The sequence below is a fragment of the Zootoca vivipara genome, chromosome 8 (genome assembly GCF_965207765.1).
Source record: "Zootoca vivipara chromosome 8, rZooViv2.hap1.1, whole genome shotgun sequence".
NCBI classification, from domain to species: Eukaryota; Metazoa; Chordata; class Lepidosauria; order Squamata; family Lacertidae; genus Zootoca; species Zootoca vivipara.
In genome coordinates this window covers 86,811,546-86,834,722 of record NC_142591.1, presented here as the reverse complement: position 1 = coordinate 86,834,722, position 23,177 = coordinate 86,811,546, and the positions used below count along the sequence as shown (strand labels likewise).

General features: G+C 46.9%; 2 protein-coding genes across 2 annotated transcripts; one reads left to right on the top strand and one right to left on the bottom strand.

Moving 5' to 3' along the window:
* Positions 1 to 2,539: 2,539 nt before the first annotated feature.
* On the top strand, positions 2,540 to 8,099 carry LOC148684934 (fucolectin-like). The gene is made up of 4 exons (XM_088675067.1): positions 2,540 to 2,627; positions 5,502 to 5,504; positions 6,253 to 6,544; positions 7,940 to 8,099. The coding sequence occupies exons 1-4, from the start codon at positions 2,540 to 2,542 to the stop codon at positions 8,097 to 8,099; spliced, it is 543 nt and encodes a 180-aa protein (XP_088531193.1).
* Positions 8,100 to 13,910: 5,811 nt separating this feature from the next.
* Positions 13,911 to 18,460, bottom strand: LOC118089695 (fucolectin-like). The gene is made up of 3 exons (XM_060278182.2): positions 18,250 to 18,460; positions 16,653 to 16,956; positions 13,911 to 14,098 (listed from the first exon to the last, which is right to left on the bottom strand). Exons 1-3 carry the CDS (start codon positions 18,380 to 18,382, stop codon positions 13,939 to 13,941), a joined length of 597 nt encoding a protein of 198 aa, XP_060134165.2. The 5' UTR covers positions 18,383 to 18,460; the 3' UTR covers positions 13,911 to 13,938.
* Between the last annotated feature and the right edge of the window lie 4,717 nt (positions 18,461 to 23,177).

Here is a 23,177-nt window from a genome sequence, read left to right as displayed (position 1 = left end):
CCACAAGGGCCATCCAGTCCAACCCCCTGCCAAGCAGAAAACACCATCAAAGCATTCTTGACATATGCCTGTCAAGCCTCTGCTTAAAGACCTCCAAAGAAGGAGACTCCACCACACTCCTTGGCAGCAAATCCCACTGCCGAACAGCTCTTACTGTCAGGAAGTTCTTCCTAATGTTTAGGTGGAAAGTTTAGGTGAAAAGGAACAGGTGGGTTGTGGCGATGTGTGTTTGCAAGGTTGTGCACATACTGAACACAACCAAAACAGTTACAGGTAGGTACCGTAGCCGTGTTGGTCTGCTGTAGTTGAAACAAAATAAAAAAATTCCTTCCAGTAGCACCTTACAGACCAACTAAGTTTGTCATTGGTATGAGCTTTCGTGTGCATGCACACTTCTTCAGATATCTGTCTGGAGACAGATGAGGTGATCAGGCACTCCTGGTCAGTAATTGTACAGTTCAAAGTTGGAGTTAACTCTTGATTAGCAAAAGCAAGACTTGGTTGAATGCCAGGCCCAACGAGCAGAGAGGCAGCTCGTTCCCAGTGATCTTACTCAATCAGTTGCAGAGACTGAAAGTCCCCACCCCCTCACAGCCATAGCAGTCCCCTCCTCTCCAGGGCTTTCCCCAAGCAAGGAGAGACTTCTCCTGTGTGAAGCCAACTTCTCCTCCACCCTTTCCATCCCTCTTCTGGTTCTGCTTGTCGCAGCAGGAGGGGGAGACACCCAGGACTCTTCAGCAGCCTGACTCAGCTCTGCTTCTCGGCTTCCCTCCTCTCCTGCTTCAGCTTCTGCCTCTGAGTCTGGACTTCTCTCTGCCACAGACTCTTCCTGCTCACCAAACCCTGTTACCTCTTCAGCTTCCAACACCTCCTCTTCTCAGTTCTCCCTCTGACCACTCATCATTGTCCCATCACCATTCCCTGGACCCTGAGCCTTCTTCCTTTGGTGGTTCCCCAGCTGGTTCCTCCGACCATTCCTGTGCGTCCAACCAGTCCTCGACCAACACATATTACGACTGGACACACATACAAATTCCAGAAAAATATCTTGGTACTCTCAAAGCTGTTGTTGAATACCTACGAGGGCTGAGCATGCTTTTAGGCTCAGATGCAACAAGATAAACTTCTCACCTGCCCGTAAATATGCAGCTTCTTCCTTGCTCCTGACTGTTGGCTATTGTGGATTAAGTAATACAACCCTTAACAAAATGTTATTTCCTCTTGGGAGAGAGTCAGCAACCACATAAGCCCAGTTGGAAGAAAACCTGATCTTGATGGGCTCAATCCTGGTATCAACATCTCTCTGATTGGCTGGGTAATTCTGAGCCAGGCAGGAGCTGCCCCTTCGGAAGAGGATATAACCAGAACTGCCAAATAGAAAATCCAGAACTCAGGTGGAAGCAAGGAGGTCTCTGAGCCAGTTTGCGGGGAAGAACTTGTGGCTGCTGACCCACCAGGAAGGACAACAGAGGCTTCTGCTGACCCCAAGAAAGAGAGCCAAAGTGAGTTGGGGGGACCCACTGGATGTGATGTCTGAAGTCCAGAGCTTGAATGGGCATGTCTATATTGGATGTTCAATCTGGTTTGAAACCATTATAACTTTCAAGGCTTTGAGTCGAGAAAAAAGTATTTCTTGGAGGCAGGCTAGAAGTCTGTTAGGTATTTCTAACAGAGGGAGAGGGACAGTTCTTATGGGAGTTAAGCAAGAAGGAAGTCGAATCAAGCAATGCTTCTTCTTTAGCAATCCCTCGTTGATGATGAAGCTTGTCTTCCATGAACCTGGTCTTCACAGTGTGTCCGTAAGTGATTGTGGAGGCCAATTCTGGATCCATGTGTCCTTCCACAGTGGGGAGATCAGTTTCTGGGTGTGAGTTGATCGCGATGAGGGTTTGCCAAGCGTGCAGGGCCGGCTCTACATAGACCCCCGGTGGCGCAGTGCACCACGGCGGGTGGCTGGCAAGGAGGGCGCCGCGCGGAAACCAATTGCGCCCTGCGAGGGCGGGGCGGGCGGCGGAGCGATCTCCGCCCCTCAGCACCAGGGCGCGCGATCTGCTCAAGACGGCCCTGCAAGCGTGCCTTCCTCTTTGCATGTTTCTCCCTTTTGTCCTGAGTTTGTGCTGCTTCAAAGTGTAGTGTAGACATGCCAGGCTGTCTGCTGGTGATCCCAATTCACCTGCCTGCCTTGTCTTTCACCTTATTCTCTCTTAGGGCTATCAGCTAACCTTCTCTCTTGGTCCAGCACCCTTGACCTGCCCCCTTAAACAGAGGATTCGCCTCCTTCACCCATGCTACCAAGGAGGACCGAGCAGGAACACCACTTTCCTCAAAATGCTCCTGGCCATTTGAGGAAGGGAGTCCATCTCTCAGGCCAAAAGGGCCCTCGATTCATCTCATCCAAAGGCTCCTCTTTGAATTCCTAGCCAGCCCTGAGCCCACCTTCCCCACCTTCTTCCTCTTCCTGGTGCAAAAGGGAGGCAGAGACTCCTAGGGCTTCCGCAGGGGCTCCTCCTCACAGCTGTCTCCATTCTCCGCTTGCAGGATGCTCATCACCTGGACTTGGCCCCTGGCCCTGGCGCTCCTGGCAGCATGTGGGGACGCCCAGAGCTGCAGATCTGAATGGCAAAGTGGTAAGAGCTGCTAAGGGAGGTCTTACCTGTGGGTCAGACCCCAACCCAAGTGATACTTCTCCCCACCACCACCAAAGCATTCCACCTAAACATTAGGAAGAACTCCCTGACAGTAAGAGCTGTTCGGCAGTGGAATTTGCTGCCAAGGAGTGTGGTGGAGTCTCCTTCTTTGGAGGTCTTTAAGCAGAGGCTTGACAGGCATATGTCAAGAATGCTTGGATGGTGTTTCCTGCTTGGCAGGGGGTTGGACTGGATGGCCCTTGTGGTCTCTTCCAGCTCTATGATTCTATGATTCTATTCCTCATCTCATCCAGAGGGGAAATCACATTGATTCATAGAAAAGTAGTGAACCAAAGGCTTACAGGGATTTCGTGCCGGGGACTGGCAGGATGGTGCTGAGTGTGCGCCAGGGGAAGAGGGGCTGCTGCCTAACACAGAAGAAGGGGTGGGGTCAGTGATTTGGGAGGAACTGTTCCCGCCAGGAGGCAAGAGTCGGAGGCAGAGGAAATGTCCCCTGTTGCTGCAACCGCTCCCTAAAGCGCGGACCTGGAAATACCTACCAAGATGCTAGACTAGCATGCCTAGGTCTCCAGAGCTCTAGCAGCGACCGTGTTCTCTTTGATAATAAAGAGTTAACCATCTGGCATGTGCGTTCCTTTGATTGGGAAGGGCCTTTGGCATTGCCCCCATCCAGCAGATTCCTCCCTTTATGCGTTTGGACTGAGACTCTTCCATCCCCAGGAAGAGGAGAGGATGAAGCGCTGGCTGAGGTGGCTGCTCTTTCCAAGAGACCTCCTGATGGTGCCACCTCCAGCTCTCAGAACCACCAACCCATTGCACAACTGGGCATGCCCCAAAAATAGGTCTGGGGAGGGGTAAGGGAAGGCCACGACTATTGCCATTCTTTGACATCAATGCCAAGGTTGGAGAGGGCCGGTCTCTGAGCACGTCCAGTGTGCTTTCATACTCGGTCCCAAGATAGGCCTTGTAGGACTATATTCTACATTGTCCTTCAAGACTGCTTGAGAAGAGGGAGGAGGAGCTGGCCCACCTTTCGATTTCTCATTTGCCCAATGCGACCTTCAGTCTGGTATAGCTCATTCCTTCAGGTGAAATGAGGGTGAAGGTGCTATGAGATATACAAGGAGGGCAGGAGATCAACGCACTCTTGAAATCTCCAACATCGTGTTCAGATGTCATTCTTGTGGGATGGAACACTGGGGCAGACAAGTCACAACAGTTCCTAAAGTGTCCACTAACAGGAACTCGCCTGGAGGGACACCTGACTAAGTTCAGCTTCCTGTTCCTCCAGATATGTAGATGAGATGGATTAGCTGGCAGACAAAAGCTCCCAGCCAGCAGCCATTCTCTCTCTTAGCCTTCTCTCCTTCGATGGGAACACATCTCCAGAGAATCTCCAGTTAGGATGGTTCTCCCTCTTGGCCTGCAGCCAAGAGAGAGACCAGATGGGGCCTCACTTTACTAAGTAGACTCCAGATGTACATATCTGTAACTTTTCTACGTAAGCCTGCCTTTTCCGAGATTATGCTGTTAACTCAGGATGAAACTGTAAGTAAACTCTATCTTATTTTATAAACACTGTGTTGTGTATTTCTTTTAAGAGGGACAAAGGGGACTTTGTCAGGAAGTATAATATTGTACAGGTTTTAGCAAACCTGAACGCACACGCTTTGCTGCGCACAAAAGGGGAATGTCACTCTGCTGATATTGGAAGCTTGCTAACACAAGCTTGGATAGGATCTATCTAATAATATATCTTAATCCACATCCCTAACATTCCCACAATTCTCTTTTTTTTAAATATATTTTTATTAATTTTCCAATTAAAACCAATTATACCACATTCATTATTTCAAATTATACACATATATATCAATCAAACCGAATGTTACGCCAAATCATCTAGAAAATTTTTTTGGGTTCCCATGCTTCAAGAAATTGGGGATTCCTCGCAACAGTCCACTGCCGTCTTTTTTCTAAAGTTCAAATCGTCTCTCCAAGTTCATAATAATCCAGATCTTTCCCTTACAGTCACATAGATGTTTTCCACTTTCAACCGATTGTTTCCCAGCTGCTGAGATAAATATCAAACAAGGTTTCACAAATGTTCTTTCTCCTGTGTGAGTTAATCAGTCCAGCCTCCCCATAAATCTTCTTGGTCTGGAGCTCCCTGTTGCGTCGTCACGAAGCAGCGCCATCTTAAAAAGCTCAAATCACATCGTTTTCTCTCATAACCATGCAGATTAACGATCTCCGTAAAATTTACAGCCTTTCCAGGCAGAAGACCCAAACATCAAACCATAGACTCTTGGTAAATTAATGGATCTCCTTGCCCTATAGCTGAACTTAGCTTCAGGTCGCCGCTCCAATTCAAAGTGCGTCACAGCTCATAAATCCTCCGAACGCGTCCAGGCACTCCTTCCGTCCAACTAGAGGGGGGCTTTTCTCGTCGGCAACTCCACATCTTTAAAAAATATGCTCAGTAACAACAGTTTATAAAGTTCAACTCACACAGTCTTTTGCTTCTCTTTCACTCCAAACAAGCCAGGACATCGCGTCTGGGAAGGTACGAAGTAACACATATGAAGAAAAATAAAAAAAACTCACTTCCTTATTGCTCCGTCCCCATCAATCCTTCTTCCAGATGAAATACAGCCTCCTCTCCCTCAGCAGCATAAATTTCTCAGCAGTAAACAGCGCTTCTTCCCCTCCTTCTGAAGTATGTCCATAGATTTAAGCCTAATTATCTTCTTTAACCATGGAAATCCCCGCCATGCAGATTAGCGTCCGGGAGTCCTGGCCCTCGTAAGTGCTTTTCAGCCCAAGCTCCCCCCACTCCATAAACAGTCGGAGTGGGTCTGGGGGCATCGCGGGCCAGCGGCCCCTCTCCGTAACCCCCGGAGAGGGTAGGGGGTTGCCATTTACTCCCCTAGCAACCGCCAAATTCCTTACGAAGGTCAGAGGGATGGAAAACAGGTCCGCCATTCCTGCCGGCGGAAACCGGAACCAACATTCCCACAATTCTCACTGGGAGGAAATGAGGGCAACCTCTTTGTTGCCACTGCAATTTTGTCCTGCCCTTACACCGCACAATGACAGCCCCCATTTTATCCTCACGAGAGCCCTGCAAGGTGTGTCAGGCTGAAGGAGAAAGGACCAGCCTCAGCCTCTAGCTCTCAGCACCACCAGCTTATTGCAGGACTGGGCTTCCCCCAAAATGCAGGGAGGTGAGGAGACGGCATGAACACTGGCATCCTTTAATAGCCATTCCAAGGTTGGAGAAGGCCCGTCTCTGAGCATGCTCAGTATACTTTTCTACCAAAGTGGTTTAAAAGCCTAAACACTGCAGAGCCTCACCTCTAGGTTGGATGGCCATGAAAAAATAAAATCTGGAAATGCAAGTATTTTAATATCTGTGTGGCGATATTCCTCCCTCTTCTGTTGCAGCTTCTTTGATCACTGAAAGGGGGTCTCCCGATGGGCTTTGCAAAGCACCCCCGGGTCTCTGCTGCTTCCTGTTCTTGTCTGGAGAAGAGCATCTGTGGAGGCTGTATCATCCTCTAACCATTTCTTCTCCCTCCATCTCCTTCCCATCCTGCTCCAGCTCGCAACTTGGCCAAAGGCCGCCCAGCCTTCCAGTCCTCCATCTACCGACATGAGATTTTTACAGGAGGAATCAAAGCCGTGGACGGGAATTGTGACGGGTTCTTCGACTCGGGTTCCTGCACCCACACACAGAAGGAAAAGAACCCCTGGTGGTACGTGGACCTGGGCGAAGAATATGCCATCTCCACTGTGTTGGTGAAAAACCGCCAAGACTGCTGCAGCGCCAGACTCCAGGGAGCTGAGATCCGTGTGGGCAACGCTATGGCTCACCGTAGCAAGTCCAACACCCTGTAAGTTCCATTTCCCACACCCTCAATCCCTGTAACAAAGACATCGCAGGATCCATCCAATAGCATTTGATGTACTGTATGTCAGGAGCTGGTGTCAGGAGTAGGTCAGCAATTTTTTTAAAAGCCACCATGGCCATTGAAGTTCTCTCTCTCTCTCTCTCTCTCTCTCTCGTTTTTAGTTGATTTTACAAATATAATTTTACAGCAAAATCAAATACAAATCCATATAAAGAGATTTCTCTGAATCTCGTGACATTCCCCCCCCCATGGGTCTAATGCCAACGCTTGCAACTGCACATCAATCCATTATCCACATTTTTTGTCCATCTAATATATCCATCATCTTTGTTACCTTACAAGTGAGACGGAAATCCTGCTCTTGTTCCCATTTGCTTACAATGCTCTCTTCAATAAATTATAAATTTCCCCCATCTTTTTTTAAAAAAGGTCTTTGTTCCTGAGTGTTCCACTTTTATTCAAAGAAACCAAGAAAGCACAGGCCTGGTGATCTCAGGAACTCTTCCCAGTAGGTCTTCCCCCAAGGAGGCAATTGCAAGGACTGAAGGTCCCTGACTTCCCACAGTCCCCTCCACTCCAGGGATTTCCCCAAGCAATCGGAGACTGTGTCTATGCACAACCAATCTCCCCTCTGCTCTTTTCATTTCTCTGTATGTTCTTGGAGATCAAGGGGGTGGGGGAGATACCTGGATTCTACCACAGCTGGCCTCATCTCTGTCTCCCAGGCCCCTCCTCTCCTGTCTCTGAGTCTGGACTGCCCTCTGCCACTGCCTCGTCCTGCTCACAAAATCCTGTTGCCTCTTCAGTTTCCAACACCTCCTCCTCCTCCTCCTCCTCCTCCTCCTCCTCCTCCTCCTCCTCCCAGTCTGCTCCCTCTTGTCCTCTCCCCAAGTATCATTGTCCCACCACCAGTCCCCTGACCCTTCTTCCCCTGGGGGTTCCCTCGGGGGTTCCCTCCCACCACTTCTCTGCATCCAGCCAGTCCATGGCAGATAAGTGGATGGATGACCTCTTAAGAGTTCCAATTTGTAGTCAAAATTGGGGAGTAGGAGAAATTGAGGGTTCTGCCTCCTTTTTAAACCATACTCTTCTGGGCGGAACAGTGACTCTGATCCACATTTGGGGCTGGGCACAGAGATGGAACAAGCAGGTGGTAGTTACCGTATTTTGGAATATTCAGTCTAGACTACAATGACAGGGAGCAGCAACATTCGCGAATGATATGAGATCCGCCCAGGAGGCCAGCGTTAGAGGGAGAGCGCATTCTTGTGGTATCATTAGGAACGCTGTAAGTTTGGGAGTGAAATTCTCCACAGTCGAGGATGGAGATTCCACATGGACCCCACCCTAGGGGTGACCTTCTTTCTCTCCCTGCAGCTGTGGGACCATCACAAACACCAGGCTTGGATCCACCAGTGTCTTCAACTGTGATTGGCTCAAGGGCCGCTATGTGAGTGTCCAGATCCCTGACCTTGAAGAGTACTTGACCTTGTGCGAGGTGGAGGTCTATGGCAGCAAGGCAGAAGACCAGTGCTAGAGGTCCACACCTGTGTGTGCTTCGAGGGGAGGGCAAAAGTGATGGAACTGGTGTTGTCTCTCCAATAAAGTTTCATTGAGCGGCCTTCCTTTGTCTCTCCAGTTGACTTCTCGGGCCCTGAAAACCCAGAGAGTCTAGGATTTTGCCTTTGCCAGAGAGCCGCAACTGCAGCATTAATCAGTTTCATTCATCCTTGTTCATTGTATGGCTCTTGATTGTGATGGCGATGGTGTTGTGTAGTGGGTCTTCAGTGATTTCAGCTCAGTGCAAATAAGAAGCAGGAGGCGAGGATCCGGTACAACATCTCTTTACTTCAAAGAACAAGTAAGAGCCAGAACACAGGGAATGGGGAAAACTGGGGCTTATATAGTAACAGAGAACTAGCAGGGAAAAAGATACATTTTGGCGGGAACCAATGGCAAGGATTCCCTCCAGCGTAAACCAACGGATCCAAATCCTGCACTCTGAACCAGCAAATGATAAACGTTCCCGCTGGATCTTATGCATTCAAATAAACTCTGCAATACAATACAATACAATACAATACAATACAATACAATACAATAAACTCAATACATACTTGGCTGTGCTATTACTTTAATATACAACAGATGGGATCTCCAGATTCAGAAACAGTCTATCAGATTCTTTTCTTTTTTGTGAAATATTTTTATTGGTTTTTGCAGGAACAAATTTAAAATAATGAAGAGAAAAAACTTTTACAATATCCATATGGTAAAATGCTATACTATACTAGATGCTATACTCCTATTGATGCAGCCAATGCAATTCTGGGCTGCATCAATAGGAGTATAGCATCTAGATCTAGGGAAGTAATAGTACCACTGTATTCTGCTCTCGTCAGACCTCACCTGGAGTACTGTGTCCAGTTCTGGGCACCACAGTTCAAGAAGGATAGTGACAAGCTGGAACGTGTCCAGAAGAGGGCAACCAAAATGGTCAAAGGCTTGGAAACGATGCCTTATGAGGAACGGCTTAGGGAGCTGGGTATGTTTAGCCTGGAGAAGAGAAGGTTAAGGGGTGATATGATAGCCATGTTCAAATATATGAAAGGATGTCATATGGAGGAGGGAGAAAGATTGTTTTCTGCTGCTCCAGAGAAGCGGATACGGAGCAATGGATTCAAACTTCAAGAAAGAAGATTCCACCTAAACATTAGGAAGAACTTCCTGACAGTAAGAGCTGTTTGGCAGTGGAATTTGCTGCCAAGGAGTGTGGTGGAGTCTCCTTCTTTGGAGGTCTTTAAGCAGAGGCTTGACAGCCATATGTCAAGAATGCTTTGATGGTGTTTCCTGCTTGGCAGGGGGTTGGACTGGATGGCCCTTGTGGTGTCTTCCAACTCTATGATTCTATGATTCATATATGAGATTCTCTGAATCTCGCGACTTCCCCCCACCCCCTGCATGGGTCCTTAAAATAATTTTTCTAAGGCTACATATCATTACGTTCTCCACAGTTTTCATCTCTCCATATTATCCATGTCTTTCGTTTCTTCACAAGTTATTTTTAAAGTCCAGCTAACGCTTTTATTTGTTTACAATGGTCTCCTCAGTCAGTCATGAATTTCCCCCATTCTTTTTTAAAGTCATTATCTTCTTGATTCCTGAGCCTCCCAGGCGGTTTTGCCATTTCAGCACTTCAGTCCAGGAGTCCGGATTGCCATTCTTCCTCAGTCGGAACTGTTGGTTCTTTCCATCTTTGGGCTAGTAGCTTCCTTGCAGCTGGTGCCGCTTACATGAACAGACTTTTCTGGTCCTTTTCTGGGATGTCGGAACCTGTAATTCCTAGTAGAAAAGTTTCTGGTTTTTTGACAAATGTTATTTTAAACATTTTTTTTTTCCAATTCATTCCCCAAAAGACTTTGTTATCTTACGTGACCACCACATATGATAAAAGGTACCCTCCATTTCTTTACACTTGCAGCAAATATTGGAGCTTGTTCTATACATTTTAGATAGCTTAGTAGGAGTCACATACCACCGGCACATCATTTTCATATAATTTTCTTTCAGTGTACAACATGCTGTGAATTTCAAATCTGCTCAGTCTATCAGATTCTTAAGGGTAGCTGTTGGGGGATTCCGTTGCCTTCAAGCCCTCCTGAGAGGCTTCCTAGAGGCCCCTGGCTGCCCATTACTGGAAAAGGGACACAGGATGAGATACACCGGTGCAGTAGGTGGCGGTGCTGCGGTGCAGTGCGTGGTGGCAGTCAGCTCAGCAGGATCCTACCTTCGTCGCCAATGAAATATACTCGGAGTCGAGAGTGAATTTCATGCTCTTTATTCAGCTCGTAGTCATCAAGGAGAAGAAGAGAAGAATGCCCTTTTCCCAAAACCATCTGCTTATATACATTATTTACACAATGGGCTTTGCGTGATTGGCTACTTCAGGGCTACACCTGTGGGCCAATCAGTTTGTGGATTGACTTCTGCCAGTCGCCTGATTGGCTGCTCCTGCAGGCCAATCAGATTGCGGATTCACTTCCACCTGGAGTTGGATTGGGTGGCTCCTGCGGACCAATCAGACTGCTGATTCTGGATCCTATTGTTCTATGATTCAGCTGAGTACATAACAACACTTTTGGCCCAGTCCAGCGAAGCTCCTCACGCCTTCTCCTGCCTTACAAAGTGTGGGGTTTACTCATGAGTGTAGGGAAGAATAGGGAAAGGGGAAAAGAAAGACAGACAGACACTTTGACCTGCAAAGCTCTGGTTCGAAAAAAGGAGAGAGAGAGACCCTTCGCCCAGGCTACTTTAATCACACAAAAGAATTGCGTCATAGAATTCAAAACAACCAATCAAATGCATCAACACATCCCAAAAAGGTATCACATGGGAGAGGATCAGGTAGCAGAGAATAGGTGAGGAAAAACCAGGAAGGCCTTTCCTAGGCTACAGATCTATCTGCACTACAAAGCATGCGGAACAGGAGCAGAGGCAGGAAATCGTAAAGCAGTAAAACACACAGGAGCCTGTGAAATATAGCAGATCTACATCAAAGGCACTTTGGACCCTTTATGGTGGGAAGGATGTTGCAAAGGGGAGGAAGGCAGATGCCTTTTGCCTGTATGCACCTGTAAGGGGGAGAGATTACAGAGAACCTCCCCCTCTCATCAGGAGCAGTTCGTCCCCAAGCAGCCATGAAAGCGCGGGGTCTGAAGGGGCTACTCAGGAAGCAGAGAGAGCCAGGTCTCCGGCAGCATGGGAGAGCCCCTGCTCCACAGGCGGGAAGAGAGAGAGATGGAAAGGGGGGACGGAGCGTAGACCCTTTCCCCCGGCACCAGAATTAAGGAGGAGGAGAAAGGGGAGGAGATTCACTGTCCCCAGGCTGTTATGTTGGTCAAAGTCGCGAAAAGGGGCAGTGCCGGATTCTGAAACGGAATGAGAGGACATGAAACCGACAGCTCACTACACTGTAAATAACATGCACCAATAAAGACTCTTTTAAAGACAAGTATGTGGAAAGTCGTTACTCAAGAGTAGCCGTAACAACCTCTGACAGCACCAAATGGTTGTGCTTGCCTGAAACCATCTAAGGTGAAGCGTGATTTTCCAAGTATAGAGAAATGGAGACTTAAGCACCCTGTGGACTTTATATCGCAAATCATACACTCTATAACCCAGGTGGAAAAAGTCTGACATAATGAATTATAAAATTCAAGTCATCCTCTTCCTGACAGTAGAAGAACTTCCTGACAGTAAGAGCTGTTCGGCAGTGGAATTTGCTGCCAAGGAGTGTGGTGGAGTCTCCTTCTTTGGAGGTCTTTAAGCAGAGGCTTGACAGCCATCTGTCAGGAATGCTTTGATGGTGTTTCCTGCTTGGCAGGGGGTTGGACTGGATGGCCCTTGTGGTCTCTTCCAACTCTATGATTCTATGATTCTATGATTCTATGATTCTTCAACCACACACATGATCATAAATCTATGATTTCTTTCAATAAATCCCTGGGATGCTACTGCTACAACAAAGGACATAAAACAAAGGAGGCAGGCAGGCCAGTCTCCAGGACAGGCTGGTCTGACCCTGGGGACATTGATTCCACTGCAAGACAAAGGCCTCACTTTTCCAGGGGTCATTAACTGCCACACTTCGCGGCTCAAGGATCCACGTAGGAGACTCCATAGCCAACAATGGCAAATGCAGCCCCATGTAAGCTCTATTGCCTCCTCCTTTCCCAGGTGCAAAAGAGACCCAGGGCAGGATGCCAATTCAGACCACCCAGATAGATTAGGTACCCACCTTTGCATCCTTACAGATTCACAGCCAGGCGGCTGATGCAACAAAGCATCGGATCTGTTCAACCATTTCCCTTGGAGATGTTTTAAGTATTAACTGGTCTTTAAATATATAAAATATATAAAAAATCTCCCAGCTTCCAACTGTTCCCCTAAAACACCTGCTGCATCCCGTCGCATAACCCCACATAGGCAATTCAATGCATGACAGCCCCAAGGAGCGGGTCAGGAGGTTCGGAACATGAGAATAGCCTGCTAGATCAGGCCCATGGCCCATCTGCTGCTGAACATCCTTTGGCCACAGTGGCCAACCAGAGAGCAGCACATGAGCGAAAGAGCAACTCTCCCCTCCCGTGGTTTCCAACAACTGGGATTCGGAATTGTCAGGGGATTCTTGCGACTACTCTAGAGTAACGATGCTCCGCATGCTTGTATTTAAACAGTCCTCATTGGTGCAATCTATTTACAGTGAAACTGGTGTGTAAAAGCATGTCTGCTTAGTCCGAAGCAGAATCCGGCACTGGACCGCCCCTGGACCTCCTCCAACATAAGAGTCTCGGGACAGCAAATCTCTTTCCCCTCCTTCTCCTGCGTAATTCCGGAACCGGAGGGGAAAAGGGTCTACGCTCCATGTTTTCCTTTCCCCCCCTCTCTCCCTCTTTCCTGTGTAGCAGGGGCTCTCCCTTGTTGCCAGAGCCCTGGGTCTTTCTCTCCCCTTCCTGAATGGACTCGCTGCTATCGCTGCTTGTGGAAGAACTGCTTCTGATGAGGGGAGGGGGGTCCCTATATTCCCTTCCCCTTACAGGAATCCTTTCCACTTCAAGATTAGAGGACTCTACTAATTCCTGCGAAGCACTGTAGAGGTTTCAGCGTGGATCTTATATATTACTTGTTTCCCTTGGGGCAGGCGTTTCAAGCGCCTGGATTCCATTTCTTCATGGTGTTTTGATTTTAGGGCACTTTTGATTCAAAAAGCCACCCACTCCACTTCTTTTCCTAACCACAACAGTAACACAAACTTGTTCTAGAGTGTTGTCTTACACACACACCTTGGCCCTTCCTTCTTTCAAAGTCAATAAGGGCCCATCAATTAACTGTCTTCCTTACGGGCCCTAAACTTCTACCAAGGTTCATGATAACAGCTTTAGGAAATTGTGATGGTGGAGGGTGGGGGAGAGAGATAATCTTCAGTATTAACCCTCGCCTGCACTATCATCAGTTGTGGGGTGCAATCACTTCAAGGAGTTCTGGTCCTGAATGGTAAGGAATAATGCGTGCAGGTGGGATTTCTACACCCATGTCCTCTTAGAGCAGAATTCTCTGGCCTCCCTCCTTGTGTGACTAGTTCTCTTTGTGAGGGATCCCTGGCAAATAGGATTTGCCGTCTCCACAAGGTGTCATTTGGCTTCCTCTATGGCTCTGCTCTCTGGCACAGGCAAAATCACAGACACCCCCCCCCCGGTTCTGATGAACAAATTGGAGAGAAAAAAGAAGGCTGCTCAGAGGATGTTTATTGGAAAACCAACACCGATTCCATCAGTTCTGTTCTTGCCCCTTTCCGCATGACACGTAGCTGGTGATCCCTAAGGCTCATCCTCCAACTTTGTCCCATAGACTTCCACCTCACACAGTGTCAGGATAGCTGGTTCTCCGGGGTGGTTCACGCTCACATAGCGACCCTTCATCCCCTGGCAATGGAAGGTACTGATGGAGCCACAATTGTAATCTGTAATCTTCCCACAGCTGCAGAGGGAAAAGGGAGGTCAGCCTTGGGGTGGAAGCCATTCAGAATTACTCCATCTACCCTCCGGGGTATTTCCATGGCTGTGGGAGCCCTGTAGCACAGCTGCCAGGGATTCCTAAAGCACTCGGCTGATGATACTCTCTGGACTTGAACATGCAGGTAGAAACGGAACCTCGGATTCCATCCCACACGGTCCATCTCGGAGGATCGCATGGTCAATGTTGTTGTATGACAGGATAGCTAATCTGTGGGCCTCTGGATATTGTTGGGCTCTAGTCTCATCAACCAGCATGGCCAATAGCTATGGATGATGGGAGCTGTAGTCCAACAACATCTAGAGGGTCAAAGGGAAAGTGGGCAGTTATTTGGACTATGGACCAAATAACTGATGCAGGGGGCAGGATGGAGAGGAGTCGAAGGGAACAGCTCAGTTTCGTGCTTGCTGAGGGAGGTAGGAGTGTCAGGGAAGAAGTGGGGTGAATGGAGAGGGAGGGACATTGGGGAGGAAATATTAGAAGTTCAGCCTTGGGCTTATGAAACTTATGAAACGGCATCCGAGAGGACAAGTCAGAGAAGAAGCAGGAAATGGCTGTTGCCATTCCACACAAAAGCAGGTCTTGAAATATGGCCAGAACCAAGTCTTGCTCTGTCTCCCCCCACATTACATATAGGAAAAAGGAATTAGAAGTTAACCAAAAACTTTGGAAGAGCAATTTGAAGTCCACAGCATGGTACTCTTTGAAGGAGAACTACCTGAAAATGATTTACAGGTATTCAACTCCGAGCAGACTTGCTAAAATGTGTAAGTCTAAATGAGATAAGTGCTGGCGATGTAACAAAGTTGAGGGTACGTTTTATCATATGTGGTGGACTTGTAAAAGGGTAAAAGAGTATTGGGAAAAGATATATAATGAATTGGGGAGAAAAATGCTTAAATGTATATTTCCAAAAGAAAATGAGTCCTTTTCGTTGGGGATAATTCAGAGGGAAATTCCCAGGTGTCAAAAAGGACTATTTATGTACACCACTACCGCGGCCCATGTCTTGTTTGCCCCCAAATGGAAAACGAGTGAGGTCCCAACCAAAGAAGAATGACAACTTAAACTGATGGAATACTCGCAGCTTGCAGACTTAACATATAGAATAAGAGAACTAAAAGAATGCACGTTTAAAGAAGAGTGGAAAATGTTTACTGAATATATGGGTAAGCGTTCATTTAAAATGCTGGTAGCATTAAGATAAATTCAACAGTGTAAATAAGTTTGGGTGGATGTAACAATGGAGTGTTGTTGTTTAGTCGTTTAGTCGTGTCTGACTCTTCGTGTCTGACTCTTCCCATGGACCATAGCACGCCAGGCACTCCTGTCTTGCACTGCCTCCCGCAGTTTGGTCAGTTGTTGTTGTTTAGTCGTTTAGTCGTGTCCGACTCTTCGTGACCCCATGGACCATAGCACGCCAGGCACTCCTGTCTTGCACTGCCTCCCGTAGTTTGGTCAAACTCATGTTCGTAGCTTCGAGAACACTGTCCAACCATCTCGTCCTCTGTCGTCCCCTTCTCCTAGTGCCCTCAATCTTTCCCAACATCAGGGTCTTTTCCAAGGATTCTTCTCTTCTCATGAGGTGGCCAAAGTATTGGAGCCTCAGCTTAACAATCTGTCCTTCCAGGGAGCACTCAGGGCTGATTTCCTTAAGAATGGAGAGGTTTGATCTTCTTGCAGTCCATGGGACTCTCAAGAGTCTCCTCCAGCACCATAATTCAAAAGCATCAATTCTTCGGCGATCAGCCTTCTTTATGGTCCAGCTCTCACTTCCATACATCACTACTGGGAAAACCATAGCTTTAACTATACGGACCTTTGTCGGCAAGGTGATGTCTCTGCTTTTTAAGATGCTGTCTAGGTTTGTCATTGCTTTTCTCCCAAGAAGCAGGCGTCTTTTAATTTCGTGACTGCTGTCACCATCTGCAGTGATCAAGGAGCCCAAGAAAGTAAAATCTGTCACTGCCTCCATTTCTTCCCCTTCTATTTGCCAGGAGGTGATGGGACCAGTGGCCATGATCTTGGTTTGGTCAGTAACAATGGATTACTGATTGGTTTAGTTCGTGTAAAATATGCAGGGATGTATGGTATGCAAAATGAACCGTCGAAGGAGAAGAAGGGAATTCATTGATTTAATTCATTGATTGGTATCTGAAGAAGTGTGCATGCACACGAAAGCTCATACCCAAATAGAAACTTAGTTGGTCTTTAAGGTGCTACTGAAGGAATTTTTCTATTTTGCATTGATTTAAAGAATGCTTTGATGGTGTTTCCTGCTTGGCAGGGGGTTGGACTAGATGGCCCTTGTGGTCTCTTCCAACTCTATGATTCTATTCTATTCTATTCTATTGTAAGGTTTAAATAAACATTTGAAATGTAATTTAGAAAATTAAAGTGTGTGTGTGTGTGTGTGTGTGTGTGTGTTAACTAATCCAGAGCAAGTGAACTTGAGGGTGTCTACCAAGATGCAGTTTCTGAGGAGAGAGTGGGGAGGGGAGAGGCAATGGGAACTTACAGGGGGTTGGACTTTCCATGGTCAGCCACAGAGTCTCCCACGCGGATCTGGGCTCCCAGGAGTCTACTGCCGCAGCAGTCCACGCGGTTCTTCACCACCACGGAGGAGATGGAATACTGCTCCCCCAGGTCCACATACCACCACGGTCCATCTTCAGAGTTGGTATGGGTGCAGGAGCCATGAAAAAAGACCCCGTCAGAGTTCCCATCGACAGCTTTGCCGGCTGACGGATCTCTTGGATGTGAGTAAGTGGAGGACTGACAGGCTGGGCGGCCTCTGGCCAAGTTGAGAGCTGGAGCAACAGCTGGATGGAAAGAAGACGGGGAGAAGTAAGAACAGAAGAATAGCCCTGACGCAGCAGGATCAGGCCAAAAGGGCCCATCTAGTCCAGCATCCTGTTCTCTCAGTGGTCACCCAGATGCTTCTATGTTTCCTTCATATTAAGAACTAGCAGTTAACATACTGATAACAGCAGTGCTAATAAGCTAGGAATAAATGTCATTCTGTTTTACAAAATTTATATTGCATTTGCCAGTAAAAACCCCCACTAAATAATCAATAATTCTGGCAAGACAGAGCCTTTGTGGGTGACCAATTTCCAGGTGGGGAATTCATCAGCTCTGGTTGGGGTTGCGATGAGGTGCACAGTTTGGGGAAATTCCTCCAGGCATCTTTCTTCCTGGAGCCTCATCTGGCCTCCTTGGCCAGAAAAACCCATTATCACCTTGGGCTGGTACACCAACCGTGCCCTTTCTGGAACAGGGGTGGCTGGGCTGCTGCGATTCATGCATTGGGAATGTCACAAGTGGACTACTGTCATGTGTCCTATGTGGGCCTTCCCTTGGTATTGATCCAGAACCTGCAACTGGTGCAGAACATTTTGGCTGGGGTGCTGAGTGGAAGACCGGCCTGCAGAGATATGACACCTGTGCTGAGGGAACTGCCAATCACCTGCCAGGCCATGTTCAAACATTCAAAGACCAAAATATTTCTGGGCCAGGTAACCCAAAAGTCTGCCCTCTCGTGCACAGACATGAAGGATCTTTCAGATCAAGTGTTGCCAACCATTTTGAACCAGTGGCTACATTTTGCTGTGGGTGCCAGTTATGTCCTGGGTGCCCTGGTGGAGGGGAGGGGAGAGATGACATAATGCAAAATGATCAAGAGTATAATTATTGCTGCTTCTCCACGCACTCTCAGGCAACCTTCTGTTTACGCTCTGCTCTCCCCCTTCCAGGGAACAGGTTGGGTCCTATAGCTTGATACGGCATTGTGGGGAAATTTCACTGGTCCATTATATATATGTATGTATAATAATCTTTATTTAATTTACATATTTACAACCAAATACATTTCACTTACATCAAATTTTCTTCAACTTTGTTTTTACATAAAGCAAAACCTCTCAAAACTTACAGAGGCTTTGCAATGGATCACGGGAAAATATCACACACACCCCTACTCATTGAGTAAGAGGACGCCCAGGTTTTCACCACCACAAAGCAGCTTTTAAGCTATTGGTTTGGGGAGGAATAAGAGTGATCACGGGAGGGGAACCATTTAGCCCCACTTTCCCCTCCCTCTCCCCAGGTCTTACTAGAATGTTGCGCATCAGAATCGCAGCTCTGGGTCACCCAAAATCCGGCCAGGAGCACCAGGGCCAGCAGCCAAGTCCGAGCGAGGAGCATCCTGCAAGGGGGAAAACAGAAGGCAGTGAGCGAGGAGCCCATAATGGAGCCATGGGGGGGTGGGGGTCTGGCTCCCCCTTAGCACCATTGCAGGGCTTGGGTGACAGCTAAGAGTCCTGAATTCAGAATCTGTGGCTAGGCTGGCCATAGGAACTGTTCTTCTCCAAAGAAGAAAGATTTGGATAGAATATAAAAGGTTAAGATGTAAAAGATATAGAAACAAGGTAATATTAAAATAATAACTAGAAAGTATATAAGATTTAGAGTTTACTACTGAAGATATATAAAGAATCGCAGAAGGAGGAGGAACGAGGAAGTCAATAGATTAGTAATAAGGGTTATAAGTTTAAATTTTTGTGTTTTTTTGTATTTTTGTATTTTTTGTATTGTTGTGTTTTGTATGTTCTTTTTCTGTTTTGTATTTTGTAAATGTTTTTTATTTGTTTGAAAAAAATCTTAATAAATATATTATAAAAAACAACAACAAAGTGCTGGAGATCCCTAACAGTCAGTTAACAGGCTTTAAAAAATTAAAAATTCAGCTTTAGATTTACCCAATAAGGATCAGGACCTTTTTTGTGGAGGGGGTAGGGTAGGAAGTTCTAGACTTCAAAGATCACATCCAATGAGTTTTCTTGACTTACCTTGCCTCTCTTTCTTGGGATCTGCAGAAGCGTCTGCTGCTCTTGGTGGGACAGAAGACACAGGTTCTTCTCCCCAAACTGGAACTGAGACCTCCCTGCTTCCAAAGGAGTCCTGCATCTCCAGGTTTTATCCCCCTCCCAATGGGCAGCGCTTGCCTGACGTGGCTCAACTTGGCCAATCAGAAAGGCGTTGACATCAGGATCTAGGGGATCAAGATCAGGTTTTGACATCCTTCATCTGAGTAGGGTCTGAGTGGGCTTGTGTGGTTTCTGACTCTCTCCCAAGAGGAAATAACAGACACCTCCTTGGCAGGAGATGATTTTAGAAGAAGACATCCTCATTCCATTTATCCCATTTAGAGAACCGATGGGTGCCAAACTGAGCGCTGATACTAGCAGGTCCCAACCACATCAGCTAAGCTCCAAAATGAACACCTTGTGGTCAGCCCTGTGGAAGGAGAATGAGTTGTTTTGAACTTCTACCACCCCGTGACTCACCTCCATGTTCTCTGGGCAGCTGTAAGAAAATAAAATAAAAATTCTTCCAGTAGCACCTTAGAGACCAACTAAGTTTGTCATAGGTACGAGCTTTTGTGTGCATGCACATTTCTCAAACACCAGCCTTGGATCCATCACTACCTTATATGGCTCTAGGGTCGCTCTGAGAGACTCCACATCCCTGGACTGGCCAAGCGCTGTCTCACGGTGTGCATAGGACCAAGAGACATGGCTGGCGAGGGAGCTGCTGCAGTGCTCTGCAACACTTGTGCCATGCTTGTCTTCTTGGCTGAAAATGCGCACAAGTATACCTGCAGCAAGTGTGACCGAGCCGCATTGCTGAAAGAGATAGGACAATGTGAGGCCTGCACACTTCAAGCTATTGGGCAAGATGAGGAATTTCTCAATAGAGCAGAGCAAACTGTCCTGAAACAGTGCTGAGGGTGAGGGGGGGTCCCTAGGGAGAAGGAAGATCACCCAGTGCAGGGGACAAGTCCCTGGAGGAAAGTGATGCACAGAGAAGCAGGACTCTCAGGAGTCATACAGATTTTAAAACGTTTTTAAAATAATTAATCATAGAATCATAGAGTTGGAAGAGACCACAAAGGCCATCCAGTCCAACCCCCTGCCAAGCAGGAAACACCATCAAAGCATTCTTGACATATGCCTGTCAAGCCTCTGCTTAAAGACCTCCAAAGAAGGAGACTCCACCACACTCCTTGGCAGCAAATTCCACTGTCGAACAGCTCTTACTGTCAGGAAGTTCTTCCTAATGTTTAGGTGGAATCTTCTTTCTTGTAGTTTGAATCCATTGCTCCGTGTCCGCTTCTCTGGAGCAGCAGAAAACAACCTTTCACCCTCCTCTATATGACATCCTTTGATACATTTGAACATGGCTATCATATCACCCCTTAACCTTCTCTTCTCCAGGCTAAACATACCCAGCTCCCTAAGCCGTTCCTCATAAGGCATCGTTTCCAGGCCTTTGACCATTTTGGTTGCCCTCTTCTGGACACGATCCAGCTTGTCGGTATCCTTCTTGAACTGTGGTGCCCAGAACTGGACACAGTACTCCAAGTGAGGTCTGACCAAAGCAGAATACAGTGGTACTATTACTTCCCTTGATCTAGATGCTATACTCCTATTGATGCAGCCCAGAATTGCATTGGCTTTTTCAGCTGCTACATCACACTGTTGACTCATGTCAAGTTTGTGGTCTACCAAGACTCCTAGATCCTTTTCACATGTACTCCTCTCAAGCCAGGTGTCTCCCATCCTGTATTTGTGCCTTTCTTTTTTTTTTTTTTTTTTTGCCCAAGTGTAGTACTTTACATTTCTCCTTGTTAAAATCCATCTTGTTTGCTTTGGCCCAGTTGTCTAATCTGTTAAGGTCATTTTGAAGTGTGATCCTGTCCTCTGGGGTATTAGCCACCCCTCCCAATTTGGTGTCCTCTGCAAACTTGCTCAGGATGCCCTCAAGCCCATCATCCAAGTCATTGATAAAGATGTTGAGGGAATTAAGATTCCCTCACAGTGAGGTTGACTTTTCTGCTTTGATGCCCATGCTCTGTAGCATTTCTGCAACAGTAGATTTTTTTCTACTCCAAAGATCAAGGCTGCCTTAAAGCAGCAAAGTCCACTCTTTCCCACAGCCGCCCTATCTCTCTGGAGGTGGGGTCTCGCCTCCTCTACGAAACACTTGGTTTGTTCTTCTTGAAGAACATACATTTAAAGAAGATTGGAAAACATTTGTTGATGGAAAAGAATTGTATACAGCTGAAAATGCTGGCAGCATTAATATAAATTCAACAGTGTAAATAAGTTATGTTGGATACAATAATGGAATACTGAATGGTATAGTTTTTTTAAATAAAATATGCAGGGATTTATTATATGTAAAATGAACCATGGAAAGAGATTGCAGTCGTTAACAGTCATCCAAAGGTTTACCATACCCATTGAGTCAATCACCCATCTCCCACTACCCTTCTGAGAAATACCCCACCCCACCTTCCCACTATCTATAAGGGCCTGGTGACTTTTCCTTCAGTGTATCTGAAGAAGTGTGCATGCACACGAAAGCTTATTCCAAAGCTTAGTTGGTCTCTAAAGTGCTACTGGACAATTTTTTGATTTTTTTTCGACTGCATCAGACCAACACAGCTACCTACCTGAATCTAGAATCATGGAATGAGAAGAATGGAAGTCATTGAGTATTTTTAAATTGTAAAACAGAAAATTTAATAAAAATTAAATATATATATATGAAACACTTGGTTTGTTACTATGTTGTGTATTTTTGTGTTTTTATATTGTAACCATCTTGTGATCCTCAGTTGAAGGGCAATATAGAAATTTTAATCATCATCATCAAAATGTTGTTGGTCTGTAGGGGAAATTCCATCCCCCCAGATCTTCATTCCACAGCCACAGACTTTTTCATGTTTCCTCACCCAAACACCTTGGGAAATTGGGCTTTGGTCCTGTATGTGCACCATGAACTCAGCCTCTGAAATTCGGGTCCGATAGACTGAAGAATTCTAAGGCAGACGGTGGGAGGGCTGAGGTGAAAGACAGGCAGGAAGGCAAATCCGAAGAGCCCCTGAACAGCCTGGCATGTCAACATTAGCAATGTAAGCCTTGTTTGATTCAGATTCGGACTTGCTGAATTACCAAGCAACTGTCCTTCTCCAAAGAGCTGGAGGTCCTCATGGATTTTAACATGCCCTCAAGAATGAAAAATACCGTTTCTGGACTCTTTGAACTCTGGACCCTACACATTCACCCCACCCCCACCTCCAACTGGGTGCTGGCTCCCTCCCACAGGAGGAAATAGCATTCCTTTTTAGCAGGTGCCAAATGATCTGAGTAAAGGAAAGACTTCAAATGAACAGTTAATGCATGTTTGGAACAAGCAAATCCTAAAATGAGTATTTATTTTGGCCGTGGCCCATGCCCATTAAGCTTTGGAGTCAAGAGTCTTGTGGAGGGAGGGTGGATGTGCTTTGGTGATGCAGTCGGGGGTGGGGAGGGATGGAGACGCAACGTCAGTTTACCTGTGTGAGGTCAAGGGGCTCTCTTAAGAACTTCAGATGAACCTTCTGGATCAGAGTCCAGAATCCTGTTCTCTCAATGGCCAGCCAGATGCCCATGCGAAGCCCATAAGGAGCTGGGCACTGCAACCGAGTTCTCGCTACTTGTGATTCCCAGCAATTGGCATTCAGAGGAAGATCGTCCATGACAGAGGAGGAAGAACAGAGCCGTCTTGCCCAGTAAGCATTGAAGCCTTAGCTGCCCTCTGGCACTCCACTTAGAATCATAGAGTCATAGAGTTGGAAGAGACCACAAGGGCCGTCCAGTCCAACCCCCTGCCAAGCAGGAAACACCATCAAAGCATTCCTGACAGATGGCTGTCAAGCCTCTGCTTAAAGACCTCCAAAGAAGGAGACTCCACCACACTCCTTGGCAGCAAATTCCACTGCCGAACAGCTCTTACTGTCAGGAAGTTCTTCCTAACGTTTAGGTGGAATCTTCTTTCTTGTAGTTTGAATCTTACATAGGTCACTTACATAGGTCATAGATAATTCTGATAGAAGAGGGAAAGGTTGCTGTTCTTGTTGGCCTCTGTTGGTCTCAAGAGACAAAGGAGTCTCTGGAGGTGAAGTTAGACCATTGCGTCAGTAGCACCAAATCGA